The sequence below is a fragment of the Apteryx rowi genome, unplaced genomic scaffold, assembly GCF_003343035.1.
Source record: "Apteryx rowi isolate R43461 unplaced genomic scaffold, aptRow1 scaffold_1, whole genome shotgun sequence".
Taxonomy (NCBI): Eukaryota; Metazoa; Chordata; class Aves; order Apterygiformes; family Apterygidae; genus Apteryx; species Apteryx rowi.
In genome coordinates this window covers 4,015,562-4,041,338 of record NW_020447196.1, presented here as the reverse complement: position 1 = coordinate 4,041,338, position 25,777 = coordinate 4,015,562, and the positions used below count along the sequence as shown (strand labels likewise).

At 39.7% G+C, this 25,777-nt stretch overlaps 1 protein-coding gene and 1 non-coding gene across 2 annotated transcripts; both read right to left on the bottom strand.

The window, feature by feature from the left end:
• Positions 1-5,491: 5,491 nt before the first annotated feature.
• On the bottom strand, positions 5,492-5,565 carry TRNAT-AGU. Its single transcript has one exon. It is a non-coding gene; the product is annotated as a tRNA-Thr (tRNA).
• Positions 5,566-8,329: 2,764 nt separating this feature from the next.
• WDR88 (WD repeat domain 88) lies at positions 8,330-25,551 on the bottom strand. Its single transcript, XM_026059024.1, has 11 exons — positions 25,423-25,551; positions 24,569-24,679; positions 21,332-21,420; positions 19,410-19,473; positions 18,764-18,902; positions 17,669-17,798; positions 15,161-15,345; positions 13,669-13,751; positions 11,097-11,165; positions 10,600-10,692; positions 8,330-9,138 (listed from the first exon to the last, which is right to left on the bottom strand). The coding sequence occupies exons 1-11, from the start codon at positions 25,534-25,536 to the stop codon at positions 9,001-9,003; spliced, it is 1,215 nt and encodes a 404-aa protein (XP_025914809.1). The 5' UTR covers positions 25,537-25,551; the 3' UTR covers positions 8,330-9,000.
• Between the last annotated feature and the right edge of the window lie 226 nt (positions 25,552-25,777).

Here is a 25,777-nt window from a genome sequence, read left to right as displayed (position 1 = left end):
AACACGCAAAGCTGTTCAGACACAAAATTCTATTCTAATTGTACAGATAAAGAGATATAACATTTATTCATAAAATATTAATTTTTAGGACTCTTATAAAAAACCCAAACTATGATCTTTTCTATTCCGGACGGAAAGCTCTTTATCAGATCAGTTCAGGACAGTGCTTTCCTTGCAATTCGTAGCACAGGAGACTGTCATGGGAAAGCCAGGAGGCAGGTTGGGGCCACGGCGCCAGAGCCAGGGCACAGCTGGCTAGCGCTGCCGTCGCCTCAGCGTGGGTTTTGTACACTTTGGGTTTAAGCCATACGAGAGCGAGTCAAAGGCAGGTGTCACATAAACAGCCACAGAAGATAAGAAGACAATATATTTCATTATAAAAACTCTGCCTTTCTAAATGGAAAATCTTTTTGCTAAAATTCAGGCAGTACTGCTTGCATGGGGCTGTAGTTACAGACTGCGCACGTGAACAGTCCAGAGCGCTGCGACCCAGTCACATACCCGCAGCCCACGTATTTTGGCCTTGCCCACACAAGCCTGAAAATCAAAGCAAACACAGGTGATGACTAAAGAAACAGTGCATTTTAGGAACCATTAGAGAAAACCATGGTTAAATTACCTGCGTGTAACGCCCACAGAAAGGGCCTGAACAGTCACTGCTCCGGAAATTAAACCACCTGACTTCATCCAGCAAGTTTTCCAAGGCTGGTGGATTTGAGCCTCCAGCTTAAAAAACAAAACAGTGCACCTGGTTTGGGGATTGGAATTACTCTTTGATTTCACCTCGTTATGACTTCAGAGATTCTTTATAAAAACTCTGAACACACTGTATGCTCTGTGCTAAGTGTCTTGCCCAGCCGCAGTCTCCTTTCTGATTTCTACCGAGTGTTTTTCTTACCATGATGTATACCTAAAAGGGCCACAATTAACCACAATTAACCATTCTAGGGATTCTGTGTCTCTGCCCTGAGCAGCTCAGTGTCCTGTCTGAGCCCCTGTCATATGCTTTTATGGAAGGTTAACTTGCAAGGATCCCGTCTTCCCGAGTGTGTTAATTTGTTCCATTTGAAGAAGGCAATGATTATGGGAATGTGTCTTAAGAAACATGGTATATATCCTTCTTTTTTTTGATCACAGCCATGTGGGTTTGCCATCAAAAAATAGCAATTTTTACAATTAGAAAAATTTAAAAGTATTTTCTAAATACTCATCATAACTACCTGTTATACTTCCCTCTTCTCAGGCAATACCAATTATATCTTGATATAGTATTTACACAACTTCATGTAAAATGTTGGGATATCTTGAGAGACCAAAAAGGAAAAATATCCTGACAGAAGAATACTGGCCTGTAAAAACTTGTATTGCATACATTTCTTTAGATAAACATAAAAATCTGAATATTTCATAAGCCTCTTCAACAGCAAGACAAAAACAGTCTTGTGTACTAAGTTTTCAAGGAACACCTTTAGTTAAGCCCTACAAAAGTTTTATTTGCAAGCTGATTTTCTAAGCCTTCCATCAGAGGAAGCCAGTCAGGCCCCTCTTCCCAGAAAGGGTCCGAACGCCCTTGCGTGTGTTGCCAGCGCTATCACAGAGACTCGCAGCCAGCACGACCTAACTGCAGAAAGACTGAGCTTACCGAGAAGAAAAATAAAAATGCAGCTCTAATAATATTGATTTATCCAAAAACTCAAAGTGCTTCATACAACATTAATTAACTCTCCCAGCATCTCTGCGAGCTCAGTAAGTGTTATTATTATTTTGCAGATGGCAAAAGAGATGAGAGGTCTAGGGTGCTCTGTCCAGAGTCAAGTCACAACTGAGGAGCAAAGAGCAGGTCCTTCGATTCCCGAGAAAACACTGTCTCTTTCTACCTAAACAGATCATGCTTGAGTACAGGTGTATTTTCAAATACCTTATTGTAAATACCAGTAAAGTAAGGGTCAGGGGTGTGTGCACACCACTTGCTGTAATGTAGAGCAGCTGATGATGTGATTATATAAACTGCACCACCACTTTACTTTGCTGGTAATGTACGTGATGGGGTGACATTTGGGTGGGGAGTGGGGAGGAGGAAGCTTATTGAGACCACGGTAAAAATAAAAATGCAAATATTTATGTGAAAGACAGCTGTTACTACCTGCTACCTGGCAAACCATGTATATATTTTAATGCAGTTTTAGCACTACTGAAAAACCTGTAATTACAATCTTACTTTAGATGTATGTGGCCTTCACGTGGCCACAGGAAGTCCCGGGGGGAGTTTATTAGCGCTGCTGCAGTTTCAGAGCTTTGCCAAAGTAACCTTGATCTTCTCATCCTGCTGTTCTGTTCTTTGGGCTACTAAAGACCCTGCAAGAGAAAGGGATACAGAAAAGGAAAGAAAATGACACAGGGTCCATAAATAACGAGCCAAGAAAACTTCTGTAATTTAGGAAATAAATATTCCTACGTGTAAATGTAAAAGAAAAAAAAAGTAAGGAAAAAAACCCAACAGCACACACCTAGCATATATGCACATTTAGCTTAAACATTAGTGATTTCTTCAGTGTTTTTAAGCCACCTTCAAAACCAGTCTTTGTGGTATTTCACATGATGATACAGAATCTTTTTTAGCATTACTAGCATTGTGACATTTTAACAGAGAATATATTTTTATCCTATATATTAAAACACTTTAGACTATACAATCACATTGATGAGTATCTTTCTTGGGTTCCTTGCTCTGCTCTAGATAGTTATATGAACCAAGTATTACCCATAGCAGAAGAATAGCTAAGGCCCTCAACCTGTGAAACCTTTCGCATGGGAGCAGCTTCCCGGGAGCCAGGGGACTTCGCCTGCAAGACAAATGGGGGAGCTGATTTAGTGCTCAGCCAAAAGCGGGGTGTCACCAAATAGACATATTGAAAATACTGAAAGTCTTCAAACCCTGCTCCAAGGAAAGAGACTGCTGGCAAATCCTGGGAAAAAACTGTGCACTGTTATACTACTATTGTCAGCAGAGCGCAGGATGAGCACATCTAAGTGACTTTCACATTGTTTCTTGAATTTCTTGAATTTATTTATTTATTAATGTTGTAACATAACTAAGAAATTTTAACAACTTGTCCAGCACATCAGGCCTTCACCCGTAGCCTCTGGAGAGTCAGTGAGAGCCCAGTGCACTGATGAAGGGATTTACTTAATGGATATTTAAAACGTGAGTATAAGCCAAACTAAGCAACCTATATGATGCAATTATTTAGCATTAAATCTATGCAAAAAAGTATGCCACAGTTCACTCGATTTGCCTAAATATTGATTTAAAATATTAATTATTTCCCATCTAAGTATACAGATCCCCCTAGAATCTGTTACAGAAGCATGTGTGTGACTAAGCAAAGGAAAGTATGGAGCTACTCTTACGGAAGGCAGAGGAACTGGCTCTGGGCTTCTGAACCTGTTCAGATTTTGTGCTGCTTCCTCTGACGCTTTGAAGGCCGCCAGTGCTCAAATAGGCACTGACCAGCCCATTCCTGTGCCGTGCTGGCTACCTCGTGGTGCCATTCTTGCTGATGCATCAAAAAGGGGTATTTTTTCATAAGTTTGATAGAAAAACATAGAAGGCCGTTACCTGAGTTCTCAAATTCACTCTAGGAAATATGCATAAATATTGGAATCACACAAGTGTTTTTTTTCTACAGATACTGTTTTATGCTGTTGAATCGTCTGCACAGCAATTAGAAAAGTGCCCGAATGGTTTGCCTTTTCTTTTCTTTTTTTTTAAAAACCTCACCTTAATTTTATCTTTTTTTTGCCTGCAGCCACAAACAGCGCTTCCCGTGCACAAGCCAAAGGACGGAAACGCATGGAGTCATGGGGCAGCAGCGGCCTGCGCAGGGAGACATGGAGCAGAGCCGCCGGGACAGGCTCCCGCCGTGCTGCCCGCGCGCCCCAGCCGAGCCAGCCGGGTCCCCGCAGCGCGGGCAGCAGCTGCGCGACCCGAGCGCCGAGCACAGCCCGGGCCCTGCGTCCCACCGCTGCGCTGCTCCAACTGCAGCGAAGCGCCAGCTTCGCTCGACATTAACATTTCCCAGCTCCAAGCAGCTCGGTCTTTGGCTCAAAATCAGCGTTGGAAAGTCCTGTCATTCCGTATCAGCTGCGAAGGTCGCAGGAACAGAAACAGCCACACACGATTTTAATTTTTGACATTCCCATTTCCTGTGTGACGGCGGATCCGAACTGCTGCCGGCTGAAAGCAGCAGGAGACACGGCTGACGCGTGTGTTCCCTGCAGCTCCCGCTCCCCTGAATAGCAATCAGCGAGGCATGGAAGGGGATGATGAAAACGGCCTCGATTTGCACTTTCCAGTCGTTTCAAATTCTAGGTTTTTGCTTTCTTTTACTCAATGACACATCTATGGGAGGCCAATCCCAAGATATTCCTAATTTTTTTAAATCATTTTTTAGTCTTACTGTTTGCAACTTGCAATTATGATTTGCTTGTATTCCTCACATGTCAAATATCATGTATGTTACACTTTACAGTAAACACTACTCCAAGAAAGATTCCTGCATGTAGATCTTATAGCCAAAGTCTCTGATCCTGGAAATTCGGCTTGTGCATTGCATTTGGGGCTGCTGAAAGCTCCATCCCTCCCACTGTGATCTGGCTGCAGACCTGAAGACTTGGCCCTGCAAATGTGCCAGTGAAGCCATTTCCTCCTCTGATGAGCTGCGGCATGGGCTAAAGAAGTGCCTGAAGATGGGCCTGCGAGGTCGGGGCTTGTTGTTATAAGGCCTGGCGTATATACGAGCCTTCTGTCTCTAGGTGTGAGGAGAGACTCTGCCTTTGCTTATGCTAATGCAAATTTGGAATAATTTCACCGAACCATAATTCACAAGCCTAACTGCAGATTTAGGCCTTTGATTTTTAAGGATCTCTAGGAAGACTTTCTGTCAGTCTCCTGCCTAACTCATTATATTGAAAACTGCACAGAGAAGTTACTACAAATTTCACTTGGAAAAGCCCAGTTTATACATAAAAACACTGGGTAAGATGAAGTAAAAGAAAGGTGTTGGTACAGATAGGTGACAAATTCCATCAGACATCTAGCCAATATTGACTCAAACCACAGGAAAATGAAAGAGGGAAAAGGCAGTAATAGCTTCATTTACCTAGCTGAGAGGCTATTGGCATTTAGAGACCGGAAACAAGGAAATTAGGAATTTTCTTCGTTCTTTATGAATAAAAACCTCAGGGAAAACAAAACAAAACTAAACTCCGTTGAAGAGCTGAAACTTTTCGTCCCGAGTCCCCGTTGCACACTAACTCACACAGCCCGGAGCCCGCCCGGGGGCTCTGTCGCGGGCGGCGCGCAGGCAGCACGGGGACAGCGCCGCCCCCTGCCGCGCCCGCGGGAGCCGCCGGCAGCGCTCGGCCCCGCGGGGAGCGGCGGTAAAACCGCGCCGGCGGGCGGGGGCAAAAGGCAGACCCTGCCCCGCAGAGGCACCGCTGGGATTCGAACCCAGGATCTCCTGTTTACTAGACAGGCGCTTTAACCAACTAAGCCACGGCGCCCCGCGACAGGCTCTGGCGCCGCGCAGCCCCACTACATCGGCCCGCGGCGCGCCCGCTCCGCACTGCAGCGCGCAAGCGGCCCCGCCGCGGCCCCCGCCCGGACACCACGGGAAGCTCCCGCTACCTGCTGCAACTGCCTGTAACAATGCGAAAATTAGACCGCAATATAGGTATGCACACACTGTGTACGTGTGCATATGCATATTATATATATTATGATTGGTGTGCATACATAACACTAGAGTGCCTGACGAAACACACGTTCTTGCCAGTTAACTACAGAAAAACTTTTTTTCTAATTGTTTTTTTCTCAGCATAGAACTAGTTCGGATGCTGCACACAGAACTGACGCTGCTGCCAGCAAGGAATCTCGCAGGGTGCCAGGCCTTTGGCCTGTTACCTCCCCAGGGCACCAAACGAGGCTGCGCCATTCCGAGAAAACTGATGGTGTTAAAAGGCAGTAATAAGCCATAAATGAACATGGAAGCCAAGATACATCAGGGAAGGATCTTCATGAACAGAACTGATTACAGGCCTGGAGTATAACGAGAATCTGCAAAATGCAGAAATTACTTCGGCAAATTACCAGGTTTCTAAGGCATATTTAGAGCCAAATTACCAATGCTATTCCTTTAGTACGCGCGTAGAGGGGCAGCCACACTTATTTGTTCTAAAACAGTCTTCTTGCCTATCTTTTCAACGGGTGAGAGGAGGGACTGAGCGAACTAGCCGGACTACATGGGCCCAAGAGCCAGAAAAATGCAGACAAAAGCCCAGCTCTTCAGCTGTTCGGAACTACCACGTTCTCCACATAAAGCTGCAATTCCAGAAACCACCAGGCTGCTGCTGCAGGTGAGACCAGCTCAGGGCTGAAGCCCGGCTGCCTCAAGTGGCACCCAGGCGCTCTGGGGGTGACGGCAATGGGCAACAAAGAGCACCCTGAGCAACGAGCAGGCGCTGGGCGCCTCTGGCAGAAGGTGGACGGCTGCAATCAGTTGCCCACGCTGCGGTACAAGGGACTCCGGGATTCCCCAGGGAAGTGAAACCCCAGCAGAACCTTTCACCAGCGCTGGTCCAGGAGTTAGGACCACATCCTTCGACAGGGAGGCTTTATCCTTTCCTGCAATAAAAGCAGGGCCCCAGCTGATTATCTTTTTTTCTCTGGACTGCTGGACTACAGCAATGCACTACCTGGAACGGGAAGCTTTCTGAGCACAGGGACCTTGACTTAGTCCCAGACACTGTAGTGTATATGTAAGACTTGTCGTCCGTACTCGCTTCCCGTAAGAATTTTGAAATTTAAAGAACTCATTCCTACCTTTGCCATGGATTTAGGATGTCTGAAAAGGTCCATCTGAAACTTCGGCAGGCAGACTGCAGCGCTGCAGCCCAAGAGAGGAGCTCGCCCTCCCGCCAGAGACAGAGCCGCCCGCGAGGCAGCCCCGGGCTGCAGGCAAAAATCTGCAGGCGCTCAGACTTCGCTTGCCTCTGCTCCACATGTGAGGCTCTCGCTGCCTCCTTTCACGTGAAATTATAGTAACATGTATATGAAAATTAAAAAAAAAACCACAAAAATACAGAAATGAAACACAGATTAAACTCCTCTGCTCGTGTTTCAGTGCCTTTGGCGAGGAGGCAGAACCGCGTGGCATTTGACAGACGTTGGCCGTGCTGCTTAGCCGGGCCTGGAAGGCGCCGGGAGGCTGCAGCGCGGAGCGCGGCATCGGAGCCGCGCCAGGGCGACGGCACGGCCGGCAGCAGCGCCGGGAGCAGGGCGCTGCCTCGGGCCGCGCTCCAGCAGCTCTGCGGCCTCGGCTCGTGCAGCAGGTTTCCCCCAAGCCCCGAGCGCTTTGGTTCACACTGTCTTCTCAAACCTGTCTACAACCAGGGTACAAACACCTCCCAGGTACTGACCTGCTTAAATGACCTCCTACGTGTAGAAATGCTTCTGTTCTTTTGTCTCGGTCTATCACGTTGATTCTGTTATATAAGTACTACTACTGCTGACTGATTTTATGCAACCACAGTGCAAGAATCCATTTTACCGGTTTTTCGTAATTTGGGAAATAATAATAAAAAAAGATTAATTCGAAAGAAAATTTCCAGCCCATTCACATTACTAATGTAAAATGAACCAATTCTCTATGGAACGGTTGTTTCCCTCCCCCAGTTTCAGTGATTTTTCATCTGAACTGGTAAAGAGAGAGAAACAAAGAACATTCTCAATTCTAATATCATAGCATCATTTAATTATTCTAGGACTAATAATTTCAAACATATAGAAGTAAGCTCAGTATTACTAGCCACATTCAAGATGAATTTCTGCAGCATTAAAACATGCATATTTTATGTATTCCATAAAAAAATAACATCAGGGGCACATAGATGACATTTTCTTTAAGCTTCCATAACAAAACAATGATATTTAATTTAGCAAAGAGGGGGGAGAGAATGTTGGAAAACAAAGCAACTTATCACCTAATGTTTATTCAAAGCTGTAAATCTGTGTAAAACATGCCATCCTTAGGAATACTTCTCATTTAACCTTAGATTCAAGTGTAATTGTTGCTACACGACTCTCATAATTAAAAAAAGAAAAAGAAAAAACAAATCTACCTACTTATAACAGATTTCTTTCTATTCCACAGCTTAACTGCATCCCAGGCTGGCACGTGCCAAGTTCCAAGTATTTTCCCCATTGTAAGTTCCTTTTAGAAAAAAAAAGATGAAAAGGTTGCAAACACTTTTTTTTTTTTAATAGGCATAAGGCTTTCAAACATTTTGAAACACTTAATCTTTTATTAATTGACATTCTTACATATAGTAATAGATATAATCCTCCCCGGGGCGCTGCTAAGAAGGGGTGGTAGCAATGCCACGCTCCTCACTGGGGCAAACCTTTCTTGCACAGAAGCAATTTGTCCTGCATCATGGCAGACATGAACTGCAACTTACTCTCATGACTGAAAGCTCCTTTACAAAATTTTTGTAAGAGGTATGGCAACAAGTTAGTAAGAAGTTCATGGTCTTATTCATGGTTTTACTCACAAAATTCTTTCTGATGGCCACTGAGAGCAAAGATTCTTTGTGTCCCATAGTAAAAATTAATGGTTTATCTAAGTAAATTGAACTTGTAACTAATATACTAATTTAAAATTGTTTAAAATTTACCAAAGGACAAGGAAGTAATTTTATATCCTAGCAGTGTAAATAGATTTCAGCTCCTAGGGGTTTTATTCTTCACCTGTTGTATTATAAGGATATGTCACAACTATTCCATGGATTAGTACAACGTATTTTATTTATCTTTATACAGAGAACCAAAGCAGAGCAAGTTCAGAGGAAACCCATAGCTTTAGATACACAGTACATAAAGATGCAAGCACTCCAGTTATATATTTAAATGTGTTAACATCTCAGGACCGCTAGATGAGTTTAAAGATCAGGAGAAACAGAAGGTGGCAATGGCAAAGTGTTTCTCACTGGAGAAGACAGATGACAGAATACACGCTTGGTTGTCATTTCAGAGTCACTGCAGCGCAGGCATAAGAAAGGTTTTTCACATTCTTCACACTAGTGTAAATATAACAAAAAATGATATTTCAGTTAATCACTTGTGTCAGCTATGCATTATTTCACTCGTGGAAGTTCAGCTGTTCATACACACATATACGCAGGCCTGATTTTTCAGATGCACTCAGCACATAGAGCTGTCATAAACCTGACACAGAGCTAGTGCTGTTCTAAATTTACTCTTGTGATGCATATGTGTTTCTGAATAAAGCTGTAGTTTATGTGCACTGTGATACTAGTTTAACTAATACAGCATCATGCTTTATTTTTGGGGGTAGCTTGATGGGTATCCAGTTTTCAGCTGTTCTGCCTTGGTGGTAATGATTGGGGGTCAGGAGGGTCCTTTGTTTACTTTTTTCCTGGCCGTTATCTGACCTAATAATTTTGACTAAAAATATATGTAGTAAGAAAAATATCAAAAAATAAAGGAAACTGCTGTATAATATAATCATTTTGAATAAAATATTAACCCCTTGTAGTCAGTGGGAAGAAGTTTTGCTGTTGATTACAAGCCGACTCAGGAAAGTTTAATCTATTTCTGTTAGAATCAACATAACATTGGTTACCAATTCACTACTCATAAGACTATTTCCAAAAAAGTTAATGAGACATATTTTTCTATTTGTTCTATGTGCTAAAATGTGTCAAAAATCATTTTTTGTACTAAACTGTCTTATCAACTGATACTTTTAGGAATGTACATCATATTTTCACTGCTGTCACATTTCTAAAACTTATTTAGAAGTCTAAAAAGCTGAACACGGCTTTTGAAAAACTTGATAACCAACAGGAAAGTCTGATAAAAACATTAGATTCATACTAAAAAACCCCCCATAAATGTTATTTCTCATTCAATTTCACTTAATGGCTGTCTACTGGGAGGAAAACATACACAGCTATCTTTCAAATCTACTATCAAAAACAGTTGAGGGGCTATAATAAAAAGCATGTTTCAATAGCATTAAGCTTGTTAATGTTCCTCTTTCCTGACATCTATCTATTTATAATTTGTATTTTTGAAGCCAGGACACATGCAGTCTGAGTTTTGAAAAGATACCCTTCAGAATTTGTCTAAGCTGGTTTATGTCCATGAGCGCATGAATATTACTGCCCTGGGTTCATAATACTCCTAAATAGGCATATTACTTTGCAGAAGCATCAGGTGTAGAAAGTTAAAATATGTGTGTTTTAAAATTAAACATACATGGCTTACCGTGTTTTCTAACAACAAAAGCACACCTGTATATGAAAATTGGTGTCCTTACCAAGATCAGTTTTAAGAAAGAAAAGAACTGTTACTATTACATCCCTCCCCTAATAAAGGATTCAAAGATCTTTTCAAGGAGAGAACAAACAAAATAAATCTGTTTTCAACTTGCAAATCTGATAGCTTTCCTCTATCATTCAAATTTAATTTCTGAATAAAGTATGAGGTATGGTTAGACAATAAAAAGATAGAACCTGAGCTGTTTTTGAGCCTCTTGCTTTTCTGTTCTCTATCACTGCAGGAATATGATCCATCTTTTCAACATTCCACAGTCTCAAAGTAGAATCCTGAGAAAAAGCATCAATTACTTTGATATGTTTATATATTACCAAAACAGTGATTTACATCATTTTCATGAAGTCTCTTCACCTATAAAACTTGGGTTATTAAACACATGCTTTAGGAAAACTTCTCAAGTGAGAGGGTTTGTTTTTAACTGTCATGTTTTTGGAAACAATTTTAGCAATTTTAACACTGTATATACATATTTAAAAAATAAAAATAAATATACTTACCAATTTTGGGGGGGGGAAATTTCTGTAATTACTCGAGATAATCTCTGATTACAACTTAGTTTTATGAGCAACTTTATCATTTTTTTTTTCCTAACAAATGCTGAAAACAAGGGATGAAATCTTTAAATCTATTTATAATTTAACTCCCTAAACCATATTAGGAAATGAGCAAATACCTTTGAGGCAGAAAGAATCCATTTCTTGTTTTTGCTAATTGCAACATCCGTCACCCAGTCCCGATGACCCTACAGTAAAGCAAAATTTAACTGTGACCCAAAGAAAAAACTTTATTACTTTTATAACAGTAAAAACAACTATCTGTACTGTAAATCCATGTTGACATGCAGTGAGAAAATTCTTATCTATGCTGCCTCATGTCCAGTCATGAAAAAATGTTGCCATGAAGCTCATGTTTTCTTATATGTACCTGAAACCGGGGGCCGTTACAATCTCTGGAAAGCAGACCACCACTTGTAGCAATCAGAAGCCCTGTACCTATGTAGTTGCCATGGGTTTAAGCCCCATTTATGCATAGCTCTCTTTTTTTTTTTTTAATCTGTTTGCTAAATAATTGCAAAGAGAATTGGTTTCTAGCACTCACCATCTAAAAACAGAGGCTGTTTATCATGTGCTAGTGGAGAGAAGAGTTGCGAGGATAAACAGCAGCTTCCCCCCGTCTCTAAGGAAGAAGACCAATTTGGAAAGCAGGCCACGTCAAGCAGCCCTACTGGATGTCCTGCTCCTGACACCAGCTGCAGAGCTGATTTCAACTTAACAGCACTGAGTTACCATAAGAATAGAAGCAGGTTAAAATCAGTGTATTTGCAAAGAAAGTATTTACTCCAACTAATGGAATTAATACATAAAATTCCTAGAGTTTAAGAAGGCTTAGCACCATTTTATAGACAAATGCCACACCTGAGAAATATGTAATAAAAGATGAACAAACATATCATTTTTCCAACACAGAGAAAAAGGCAAACATACATACATGATATGTAAGTGCTTTTTTAGAGCAGAATCTTTAAAACATGCTTTTAAATTTAGTTATGCGCACAGAATATATTTATACCAAGACACAGATACTAAACTGGAATTCTCCATAGTTACAAAGATATTAACATTTAAACAGATGCCTTCTCATTTTATGGGAAACTGAATTGCTTATACTGACTGCTGTGAACTGGGAAATTTGAAGTGGTTTTAAAGCAGCTATGCTGGTGGAAAACGTGTAGCATGACTGCTCAAAAGGTTTAATCAGCACAGTTCCAGTTCAGGAGGGGAGGCAAGCTTATGTTTAAGGCAGTAGCAGTGAGGCCCAGGCTTACCAGCTTTCCTATATAAAGACGCTATCTTGAATGCAGACAGAAGTTGAAAGCCATTTTTAAGCTGAAAAGCCTTTGAAAGCAAGTGGACTTTTCCAAGATATTCCAGGTGTGTTTGCTAGTATTTACAAATTTATGAAAAACAATAGGGTTAGTTCTTGTCTAGTATATATTCTAGTCTTGTTCAGCACATATTAGGACTAAATCATTTGAAAATAACAGATTCCACCACTGCTAGGGAAACAGGGAGGACAGGAAGACTCATCAGACACAGGATTTTCTCTCCCCCTTGCACAAATGGTTACTTAGAGTATTTGTGGCTTGGAACTGATGACGACAGTTAATTATGAAATCAAAGTGAGTGCTTTCACTAAGCCTTAACTACCATATGCATTAAGTCCCCATCCCCCAAAGTTGTCCATTGAAATTATTCTTTCATAAGATAAGAAAGAGCCAAGGTTGCAAATCTGACATTTTTGACTTCTGTGAAATAAACGTTTGTAAAAAGCATTGATGTAACTTTATGAATATTGTTAATCCTTTTCTTTGACCTACATGTCTGATCATTAGTTGGAGTCTTGTGAATCGTTTCCACTAAAATAAGGTATGAATGAAAGCTATTTAAATACAGCATGATATGTTTGCAAAAAATAAACTCATGATGGCACAAAAGACCTAATGAGATTAGAACTTTTTTATTTCATGCAGGTACTGCTTCCCCCCTCAGGCCTTGGGTAGTAGTACCATGGATGTGGAAGAAGAGAAGAGGCCCAGCTCCAGGCAGGGATAACTAAACACTGAATAGCTGCCTCACTCACAGAACCGTCCATCCTGGAAAGGACTATAACATGGTGGACCACGTTCCCATCACTATAAGCAGTAATACAAAACATGCAGCCGGGGGACTGAGTTAAGCCTGACAACCTCAGCACTGATATTTACAATCTCTGGAATGTTTCCCTTTTAATATAACATTTTCTGTAGACATAGGCAAGCATGTAAACATATAAGCATATGGAGTGTGACATTGCAAAACTAATGTACACACTATCCAGTCTCTTGTTGCTTGCTGGAGGAAATAATCCCCTAAAACAGAGGCAATATAATCATTAACATCATTATCATTATCATTAATAAACAGATTCAATATAATCCTTAACTGAGCTCATTCATAAAAAAGCATACACAGAAACACAATAGCATATTAATAACTGGTTTGACAAAGAAGATATCTTTGCAAATAATTGTATAAGAATATACTGCTCTAGGAAAGTAAATCACACAAATACAGGATATATTCCTGCCTATAACTGAAAGGAATGGGCAAGGGTATTTATCAGGTAAGGAAATACACAATGTACTTATACAACCAATATATTTTGTACCTTCTCACCAAACTAGTGACCAAATAGGATTTTAGTACCTTTAAGCTTAACTTTTTACAGCCTGCATCTGTATCCCATATAGCTATAGTTTTGTCATATGTGCCAGACACAACAAGTGATGCTGAAATATAAAATCAGAATACTGCATTATTTCTTTGCTCTGTCATACAGACGAATAAAAGAGGCTCCTTCCAACAGTGAGTCAGACCTGTTAATAAAATTTAAATAATGAACTATTAGTCATGCCTTAACAAGATACTAGATGTTCCTTTCTGCTATTTGTTGTTATTGCTCTTGTTTTTGTGAATACTAAATGTAAAACTAGCAAAGACACAACTGAGTGGAAAAAACATGCATGAAAATTTTGTTGACTTATAAAATTAAGGAGATACTTTAAAAGTTAAAATGTATAATGGATTTTTAGAATTGTGAGGTCACCTTTGAATAAAAACAAAAAAGTAAAGAGTTTAATGTGGAAAGGATGCATTCAGATTCCAATATTCATAGGCCCATCTGTATAGAACAGTTTCTGCCAGGCCAGCTCATGCTACCCTGTTGGAAGTCTTCAAGCCACAGATATTTTTTTCCCCACAGATTTGCTATTTGTTTATTTGTTTATGTATTTGAGGTGGCTCTGTCTGGGTAGGACTGCAGGTTAACCAGGCGTCAGCAGTTCAAGAGTCGTCCTTACTGCAGCATTCAGATATGAAGTGGCAAAAGAAAACAGCCAATTAAATTACAATGTATAGAAATTCTTATTGGTCAGTCCCAGTAAAGAGAAGAGAAGCTGTTTCAGTACAACAGCAACTTGCAGTAACACTGATTTAATGTTTGTGGAGGGACCAGCATTTGTCTGTGAACTAGTAAAAGAAAACACATAAGAAATAGCTCCCCACTACCTCCACTCAGGTACAGGTAAACTGGAGACACCCTCTCTTACTCCCATTCACCTGCACAGCAAGTAGGATCAAGTTCCAGGTGACATTTTGTCTTGCTATAACTCATAAACATCAACAACTTTGAATACAGCAGATAGAGTTCGTTCTCTATCAGTGTACCGGAGAACATACTATGAAGTTTTTCAGAAGTTCCACACTACTGCCAAATGTTTGGATTATGAAGTAGCTTTACTTCTGGAGGTACTATCAAAGATGTATACTTTTTCCTAAACAGTCAGATCAGTACAGCATTTACTGAGCACCGTGTTTGACTAATCTTCAGTGTTAGAAGAATACCAGCAAGTGCTAAGCTAATTTTGTAACATAGTATTGTGTTTTTACTCTTTTGTGATCTTTGATTATTCCTCTTGATGGGAATATCAATCAAGCAGAGTTCCAGTTGTGTGATTAGGCAGAACACAGACCATCAGTTTCAATTTACTTATTACATGGACATATTTTGTTTATAATTAAAACATGTTATCTTGGAAATGATAAATTAATTACTTATATGAGTTAGAATGGTTACTTGTGTTTCATCTGATATGTGCTATATCAGATGAAACGGATGATGTCCTATAAGATAACTCACCGTCTTGGCTAAAAACGCAGGAACTAACAGAACCTTCACATCCTTGGTTCCAGGAAATAGGTCCATGACACCGAAACTCCCCTGTTTTTATATCCCATATTTTTAAGGTTTTGTCCCAGGATGCCGTGCACAAGTAATGACCATCTGAGGTAAAGCAGCAATCTGAGATAGCATTGGTGTGTCCCCTGAAATACAGATGAAGAACACTGGAATGGTGAGTTTTTGTAACCGTTATAAATCTCTCAGACATCCTCCTGCAAGCACTGAGCACTCTGTCTCCACCCAGTAAAGCATTCTAAGCACATTCTGAATTTTAACCACATGAAGACTTCTGTTAAGTGTCTGGAGTTGCTAACAACCCCAAAGCTGGCATGGGCTTTAAATGTCTTATTGGCTTAGGTCATTTTGCAGGATTGAACCCTAGTTGCTAAATGAGAAGTGACCACTTATTTTTTCTGTCGAACGCAGCTTAACAAAAAATAGTTTAATAGCTGCAACACAACCACATTTTATTAAAAGCAAGTTACTGAAAAGTCACCCATTACTCATTAAATAAACAGTATGCATCTATCGCTATATGTAAATTTAAAATCAAACACTCAGAGGAAAAGATTAATCAATTCTATATTAAAGTCTAACTTTGGAAATGGTGATATCTGTCAGAAAAGAAATCTGAAAGTCCCAGAAGGGAGTGAGGGTTCTGGTGGTTCCTGAAATCTACAGTGGGGAGAAGATTATGAGCATCTCTTACAGGAAACAATGCTGTAGTCACTGCAATTTAAAAGAAACATTATTACAATGTTTCAGATTGAATTTCCTATCCAAAGTAATTCCTAATCCTTTAAAAGACAATTTTATTACTTTGTTTAAAGGCAGACTCTTTCTGATTATTGTTTTATAATTCAAAGCTAAATTGTTTGGGTTTATTTAAAGCCATTGCTAATATTTTTAACAGCTGATTTGTTATCTCCATTGTTGCATTCTTCCTTCTTAAAATGATAACGATAGGCTGAATAGACATAATGTTTTAATGTAATACTGACTTCTATGAGAGTTATAAGGGTTTGGCATGTGAAGGTTCAGGAGCTCAGATTCAGTAAGGCTTTTGGCTCTGTGCATAACACATTATCCATAAGCGTATAAGGAAAAATGATCTAAAAAAATGATCTCTGCACCCAGAGAGTGGTCATAATTGGTTCCCTGTGAAAACGGAAGTACCCATTGAGCTGGGGTCCACAGCATCTGTTCTGAATCCAGTACTGTTTCATACTTTCTTTAACAATGTAGATAATGGGATAAAGAGCACAGTTACGAAATGAAGCCAAAGGGGGTGTGCAACTATACTGGGGAGAGAATTAAAAATCAGTATCATCTTGACAAATTAAAGAAATGATCAGGAAAATAAAAGGGTTAAAACAGTCTCCACAGGAAACAATGCCGTAGTCACTGCAGTTTATGTGAAAGATTGTTAGTGTTTTAATCCGTTATCTAACCCACGAGCTACCTCATCAGGTGAGTTTTGTCCATTCAGACGTTCTGTACTAACACACAAATAATCAGCTGCGCAACTAAAGGATGGCGATGACGGACCACATCAAAGTTCTGCAAGAACAACGTGGCCCAGTCGGAAAGATCTCAGAGATGAACAATGAGAACGATCAGAAAACTAGGAAAGAATAATTAAACATTAAATGAATAAGGATGACTTAGCCTACCAACAAGAAGACTCAGTAGACATGATAAAAGTTCCTGAGTATGTAAAAAAGTGTGGAAAAAAACAAGGAAATAATCCGTTCTCCATGTCCAAAGTGGATCTAAAAAGAAGCATGTGGACTTAAGCTGCAGCCAGAATGATTCTGCCTAGGAAAAATCTTTCTAATGATCAACATAGTGAGGCCATGAAATAGGATGTTTGGAAGGCTGTAAAGACTTCATGGAAGATCACTTAGGAACAGAGTAGATCTCCCAGTGTCTTGTGGTCACTTTGAGCCCCATCCATTTTATGACAGGCTATGGTGATCTGTTTTCAGAGCAAAACCAAAATGCTGCAAAATAGCCTGTAAGAACACCTGATAAATTATCCTTTCTCAGCATGGAGATATATTTTCCTTTTTCTCTGTATTATTTTCGCTCCACTCCATAATGCTTAAAAAACCTTCTCATTATTCTAAGTAATATTTTATGTTCTCATTTGTTAATGATTATACATTTTTCCTAATTAGTAGAAAATACAACCAGAAGTTTACACTTCAGTACCATATTGCATATGCTATCTTCTGCCTTTCCCGCTACTTATATCTAAGAACCTAGAAGTTCTGAAAATTAGCATTAGAAATGCTTACAGACAACAAAATACAATTTTTTCAATTATTTACAGCAGGAAATACTTTAGTTAAACAGTTACTGTTTATTTCCTCTAGTACAAATCTTATCAGAAAGATCACTGACTGATAATTGTAAAAGATACAACTAATCCTATGCATAATTAACTACAGTATTGTTCCTTACTCTTTAATTGTAATTGAGGTGGATCGTGTTATCATATCCCATAGTTTTATCGTCTTATCGTATGATACTGAAGTCACTCTTCGGTTATCAGGATCAAAGCAGCATCTTGTGATTGTACTTTTGTGATGACCTATACAAATAACATCAAATGAGACTATTACTTGTTTGTAAAGCTGCCTCCCTATTTCGAGTAATTACATCTGGATCTCAGAATACCAGCCTGAAAGGCAGAACTACCCATCGGCTAGTATCCAGGCATCAGCTTTATTTCCAAAACATTGTCATTGCAAAATTCCATCTTTCACTGGCTAGGGCACCTCCTCACTTACCTTTCAATGAAAGAATAAAGTGCTTCCCATTTACTGCAGATAGTACGAATTAAGAGCATGTACCCAGGCAGCTAACATACATAGCTAATATGCAGTAAGCTCACATGCTGCTCTGTAGTAACTTATTTATCAGCTCCTCTCCCAAAAATAAGTCCCTGAGTGTGGCACCATAATGGCAATGACAGTTAACTGCTTAGACTCTTAGGGAACACTTAAGCAGGTAATTACACTTATACAAATAGCCCTATTACAATACTGTAAACAAAATATGTTCTGACAGTGTCATTTTAAAGAGAAAGTTCTAATGGAGCTATTATGAGCCATTTGTTGTACATTTTATTTTTAAGCCCAAATGATTTAGCTATCAGGCTCTGATTCACAAAAGCATGTTAAGCATATGCTGATTTTACATTCATAAGATGGCTCACATATTCTGCAGGAGCGTCAAACTCCCTGACCTACAGTCCTCTACAGAAGCCTGATTGGACTGAGGTCTCATTAGTGAAATTATCTCCAGAGGGGAATTATGCTTCAAAAAGGAATCACTGCTGATCTAATTTTGACCCGCAATCTCATTTTTATAAGCCTATTCTGAAAAATTCTGGTTTTAATGTCTTAAAAGACAAGAAACAATAAGTTTCTTTTACCTTTCCCAAGTAAGGATATGTGAATCTGACTTTGAATTAACGAGATTTTCTAACTTTTTTGTAAGCAATCAAAAAATTAAAGAACTGCTCAAACAAGACGCAGAAGTTTTAAGTCTTACCTTGGACATGTGCCACCACTGTTACACTTGCTGCATCAATAATATGTATGGCATTTTCTCTGTCTGAACCAGAAACCACATATTTACCATCCCAAGAAATATTACATGAAGTTACAATGCCTTCATGTTCTATTGTCCACTAAAGAAGAAAATAAAAGGTTTCAGAAGTATGCTTGAGGGCTGGAGATAAGACTGCTTTACAACAAATATGCTATTATCTGTAAGCAAGCTCAGAAGGAAGCCTTTTGCTATTACTTTATTTTTTGTGAATCATGGTAGATGCATTTACCTTCAATTTTTCAGTCAACTTCTATTTCTGCATTAGCAATAAACTTAAAATTAGATAAGGCTTCCCTGTCCAAACCCTAAGATGTTAAATTAATCAATCTTAAATATATTTTCTGAGAAAGGTTATTATTATTATACCCATTTGTATCTGCAATAACTGAGATATGTTTATTAAGGGACTTACCCAAGATCAAGCAATTAATCAGTATCAAATCTAGGACTAGAAATCAAGCCTACCTACCCCAACTACATTACATTGCACTGAAAAAAGAATGTTTTGTTATTTCTTCCTCAATAACAAAGCAATGAACCTGAATTTTATATTTCTTCTGCAAGATGTATTCAAAAGGATACATACAAGCATTTTTCCTGTTTCCATATCCCAAGCCTTGACAGTGTTATCATATGATGATGTTATCACTCTAAAAATGAAGTATGTTAATAAGAATAGCAATCAGTGTTTTCACTTAAAAGAAGGTATTTAAAAAACACATGACAACATTTAATTCTGACAATGATTTGACATCCTCACACCCACTAATTTAAAATAAATTTTTAAACACTGCAGTAAAAAATATTGCATAGCTTAGTTTAAAAAAAGGATTATTTATATTCCAGCTAGAAACTAATCATAAAAATATCACATCTTTAATTTTCAATGCAAGCAGTCAACTCATTTTTATTTCATACTATTCCAAGATATTTAATTATTCCTAACTTTAGAATAATTTTAAAGCCATTATGATGTCTTTTCTGTAATGAATGTGAAGTGCTCTTGTCACTGTGGGTTTTTTGCATTTTCAGTGCTTATGTTGCTGGGTAACCCTCCACCACAGACGCTGCTCTGCGCAGACACAAAGCCACATTATACAACAAAGCTATTCAATAAAGTTTACTAGAAACTAACAGGTCTCCATGAAATGGGAGGTCAAAATAAATTTCTCTCACACAGTGTTATTAAAATATTCCCAAATATCTAAAATAACATTTATTCTGAATGTCACAAGATAAGACAAATATTTTTAGTACCATTATGGCTTTCTGTTTTCAAGTTTTTGAGCAAGTTCATAAAATGCCATTTTTATACGCTTTGCCCAAGAAACTTTATGCATTAGTATTCTCACAAATAAAAACATACAATTACATTATTTAAATCTCTTATTTTCTCCATATGTGTATATACTTCCTGCAACCAACATAATCTCTGCTCCTAAATGGGCACACATAACACAGGACACATTCAGTCTATGAACTGGTAGTAATTCTGATTGGAAAGTAGTTTCCAGAGCACTACAGAATGATATTTTACCTGCTGTTCAGCAATTTCAAAAACATACACAATGGCAACAGGCAGCTTAGTGTATGCACTATTCATTGAACAAAAAAGTCAACTTTCCGACCTGATTAAAATTGATTTAAACTATGACTTAATGATAAAATATGCCATCTAGTACCCCTGGAGGCACTGCATGACCTACTTAACCAAATGTTAATATATGCTGCAGTCGCTTTAATTATTAAGTGCACAGATTGACACCGGATAAAACGCATTTCTTCTGGAACTGACAGGACAAGGCTTAATGGAAAGGCTGTACAATCTTAATACACAATACAGACAGAAGAGAACTTTTATGAAGGTGTAAATATCACTGATGGAAGAACCTCTGAACCTAGGCTAATTCAATGTTGTTCTTACATATAAAGTGGTATATATTTATATGCCCCTTTCAGAACATACAGTGAAGATACATTTCCAGGCCTGTATAACTCACAAGCAGTATTAGACAATTTTTATGCCCCAAAATAGGCTATAATCCATTGGACTATTCCAACATACATTTAAAGCAATAAAAAGATTCTTATGCTTTGCATTTGGTGTCCACTGAAGAAAATAAGTAGAAAAGATTTAAGAGCTCCAATACAAATTGTAGGTGAGAACAAGGTGAGATTAATGGCAGCACGTGTGGGTGAAGGAGTCTGGCAGGTTATGGGCAGCACACATAGAAGTACAAAGACGAAGAGAGAATCAGCTGGAAAGTATGGAGAGAGATGTAAGATCAAATGATAATAGAACTACTTATAGTGGAGCATAAATGTAAGGAAAAGGAGTTTGAATTTGATGTAGTAAAGGTTAGGAAAACAATGAAAGGATTGAAGAAGTCACTGATTTGTTCTAAATTTTGTCTAACGTGTTTCTGCCTGCAGTAAAATCGAACCTTTAAATCACACAAAACACCACCTCTCCCCTTTTATCAATATAAAATGCAGCAAAGAGGTCACCTTTTGTCATCGGGACTCAAATTGCACTCAGAAATTGGAGCTGTGTGTTCTTCTTCAAAAACTTGAATAGGAAAACCCTTGGCAACATCCTTGAATAAATCCAAAGGAATTTGATTAGGAAATATTTTGCTATTCTATGAAAAAATACAAAGCTCCACAAAAACAAGGTAAAGCAAAGCATGTAAATAAGAGAAGTTAGTCTAATTAGTGTCATCTAATCTGAAAATATAAATGAGAATTTATTCTTGCAAAAGATACATCTCCCAAAAATGAGTCATAAACACTGTTGTGTTCAAACCACTGCCGGTCATTCTCACCAATGCCATCAAATCAATTGCTTCCTTGCATTTCCCAGTCTGCCTGTCCCCACCTGCTTCTGCACCAGCCTTGGCTAGGTGTTGATGTCAAAACTGTCTTTTTGTTCTGTTTGCACAGGACCAACCAAAAGTTCTTAACTGGACTCCTATGTATTACCGCAATACAGATAAAAATTATACTACAAAGATTACAGCAGTAATAAAAGATAACAGAAGTAACGATGAGTTCTAGCTCATACCCAGCAACTGTTGCCTCTGCTCCTACCCTGATATTGCAGCTCAAGTGAAACTCTTATGATCAGGTTGGCTTCTTCCACTACAAATCATTCTGCTCTCCTTTACATATGCCATCTTCCTGGGTAAACTGTATTTCTCGAGAGGAAATGAATCTCACACCAACAATCTGAATCACCTGTTCTTCATCTCTGATTTACTCTTCCCTTCCTGCCTTTGCTTTCCCGACTAATTCACAAGAAAACTGACATAATGTGTGATCCTCCCCCCGAAAAGATTGGCTTGTTTCCCTTTCATTTCCTACTCTGCTCTCTTGCCCAGCAAAAATGCAGAAACTCAGGTGTCCTTTCCACTGTCCTCTCATTTGATACAGTGACCTATCCTCTGATCTTCCTTGTATCCTATCTCTCACTCTCTTCTTGTTTTTCATAATCAAGGCACATTTTACTGCCTTCCATCCTAAAAGCAAGCAAATAAAAAAAACTTGTCTTCAGTCAAGCCCTACTTATCTCTCCAAACATCGTCCATTTCATCTCCAAGGTCATCAAACAGGCCAACTACAAGTGCTGTCTGGTGTTCGTTCTTCCATCTTCAGCATAAAACCTCTTCAAACTGGCTCGAACCCTTGTGCATTACTGAAACCACTCTCACAAAGTCTGTAGCAATTTCTTCCTGCTCAAAACTCAGAAAAATACTCTATTGTCATCCTTTTTGAAAGCTCCCTTGTACAGTGAAGATGATGCTCAACCTCCTAAAATCTTGATTTGTTTCCTATAACTCTTCTTGTCTCTTTTCCTGTCTAACTGCTCTTTATGAATGCCATTAAAGTGATCCTCTCTAAATTTCTGTGCCTGTTTCACAAAGTCTGTCCCTAATTCCCATGTCTTATTTGCTGTCTCACTTCCGCATAGCCTTTCACATACAAACAAAAAACTTATATACCAGCCCCAGAGTGACAACGCACACATCTACCTCTCTACTTACAGTTCCTTCTCTCTACATAAAAATCTCAGACTCTCTATTCCTTCTTGTTATCTCAAGACTAACATAACTGAAACAGAGTTCTTTATCTATCACACCCAGAATTCTTATTATCTCCTTCCCATCACTATCTATCCGTTGTCTGTTACACAGAGAGTTGTACATGCTTTCAGGATGGGACCATCTTTTTTTTCTACATTTATAAAGTCCTAAGTATAGTGCAGTCCTCGCCCATGACTAAAGCCTCGAGATTCTGTGGTAATACAAATAAAAATGAATCAAGTTTTACAAATGGATCGCAGTGCCTGAACGTATACCTGAAAAAAAAAAAAAGAGGGCTGCTGACATGCAGAATAACTCAAAAATCAAAATATCACAGGATCAGGCATCATGTTTTCATCCAGGTAAATAATCCTCTATGATTATTCCAATTATTTCAATAGATCTTTGTTAAAGTAAGTACCAAGAGGTTTCAGAATCTGTCTGTAATCAGGTAACATAAACTGCCTTCATTGCATATGTGTTCTTTCACTTGTTTTCAATATGTGAAGAAAATTTTGCATCTCTGTCTCCTCTTCCCATTTTTAATATGAACTGTAAAGTCTAAGATCTAGAGCAGCCACTTCTTTACAGGGACTTTCACTTGAAGGAACTATCCTGCTAAGTTGGCAGCTCTCAGCAACACTCAAAATTGGAGTGAAAGTGAATTTATTTTTCACTTTTTCACTTATTTTCTCAATGTGTGTCAATGCCCTAGGAGTGTAATAACTGACACTAGAATCATTAGGTATGTCTCTAAGATGGAAGGAAAAAAAATAGATTAAACTTACCATATGTTCTTGTTCTATTTTTCTGAGTCAGAAAAGCCTTGCAGTCAGAACTGCCCTTCTAGTCTTATCTAGTCTGTCTCTACTGTGCACCTTATTAATCTTTGTTTTCTAAAAGATGTGTGTGCACTGTCAGTGAGACACTCTGTTCTCAAGAGGAACTTCAAATGCTTTCTCAGTACACTCAATCATTTGATACCTGCTCTTTCAAGGGGAAAAAAGGAAACTCCAAAGTGAAATTGCCAGGGCCATCCCAGCCCCCACGATCAAGTCTGCACTCTCCTGAATTCTAATGGCTTCAGCTGTTTCTGCAGAGGAGGAAACTAGGCTGGTCAAGACTAAATAAAGCTTATCAAGATATATTAAAATAATCTTGCCTATAGGTTGGCATCACAAAATTCACAAGATTCAGGCAAATACTTTTAGATACATTCTGAAAAATAAGTATCACTCAAGAAGCGTTGAATAAAACTTTCTTTGATAATAACGACAAAGATGAACAAAACTTATGAGACAGACTAATCCTTCTACACTTCTGGTAAGTGGCACACTATAGTCTTTTCAGGAGAAAGAAGAACATTAATGGATCTACTTTGCTTTAAAAAAATTAATGGATTATCTTATTATTTCCAGGTCTTGATTTCAGTTCATTTACATATAAGATGGCATAATAATATTTCACTAAAAATAGAAAAATACAAATTTGAGTTCTGAGTTAATGTAAAACCTTTACAGTTGATATTTTTAAGCATCTGTAAGATATCTTTAAAAGGCCCCTAGATGAATCAGTCAGTCTCCACACCTGTATATTACTTGTTTGATTTCAGCTTTAAGATGTTCTGCTTTTGGAAATCATTGTTGTTATGTTTATAACATACCCAGAGCTTCACTGTTCTATCGTAAGAGCATGAAAGTATTTTTGTGTCTTCAATGCAAAAACGGCAGGAGCTCACAGTATCGCTGTGTCCTCTTAGAATTTTAAATTGGATCTGTAAATGAACAGAACAAAATTTAGGAGTGTTTTTCCTTGAAATTAGTTTCTGACAGTTCAGTCCACAAGGGGGAGCAGGAAAGCAACAATCCAAGCAGAAGCGTTGGTGTTCCAGTTGTCCGAGAGAACCGGCATCTGTTTCTGGTACCGGATTGGGGCCGATGAGCTGAATTGCCACCAGGCCCAGAAAGAAAACGTTTCTGGATTCGGATTTTACTTTTGTTTTTCTGGAGGGGAAGAAGATGGTGGTTGTTTTGGGCTTTGTCCCCGCCCCCTCCCCCCCAATTCTTACTTCTCTCATGCAAAGTACGATTTGTCTTGAAATCGCATCAAGTCTTCCTCGTGTCTTTCAAAAACCTTCAAGTGTTTTACTGCTTCTGGCTAGTTCCCGGCTCACCAACCGCCAGTGCTTCAAAGCCGGGGTCACGCAGTTTAGCCAAGACCGCTGCGTTTCACCTTTCATCAGAGAGGGGCTCCTGAAGCCTTTTCTGCCGGAATTTGGGAGCCTGCCCACCCCCGTCCCGCACGGAAACGCCAGCGGCGCGCAGCAGGAACTGCACTGCGCTTCATTACACGTGGAAAGCAAAGCTGAGCCGCTGGGCCCCGCTCCCGCGGACAGGGGAACACCAGAAATAGGGGCACAGGCGAGAAAGCTGGTGCGGTGGGGCCGGGCTGCCGCAGGCTCCTCACAGGTGGCCCCGCGCCACCGCCCCGGGCCCAGCCCTGATCCCCGCCACCCACCTGTGCCGCCGGCTCCTGGTCGCCCCAGCGGCTCCCGGCAGGGGAGGCCCCGCACTCAGGCTGCGGTGGCGGCCCCAGGCCCAAGGGGTCCCCGCGGCAGGCGCCTGCCGCCATGGGCTCCGTGCGGGCCCCGCGGCGGCGCCCCGCTCCCTCAGGCGGCAGCGGCAGCGGCCTGGGCACTACTCCCCCACGGCGCTGTGCTGGCCTTAGCACTCGGCCCTACACACCCTTTAAACTGCACCTGAACCCGAAGCCAGCCGGCAGCAGCTACAGCTCAGTCCAGCTACAGCTGCTTTCTCCCCATAACAGACACCATCAACCCTAAAGTTATTTCCGATCCCCCCCTCCCGCGCTG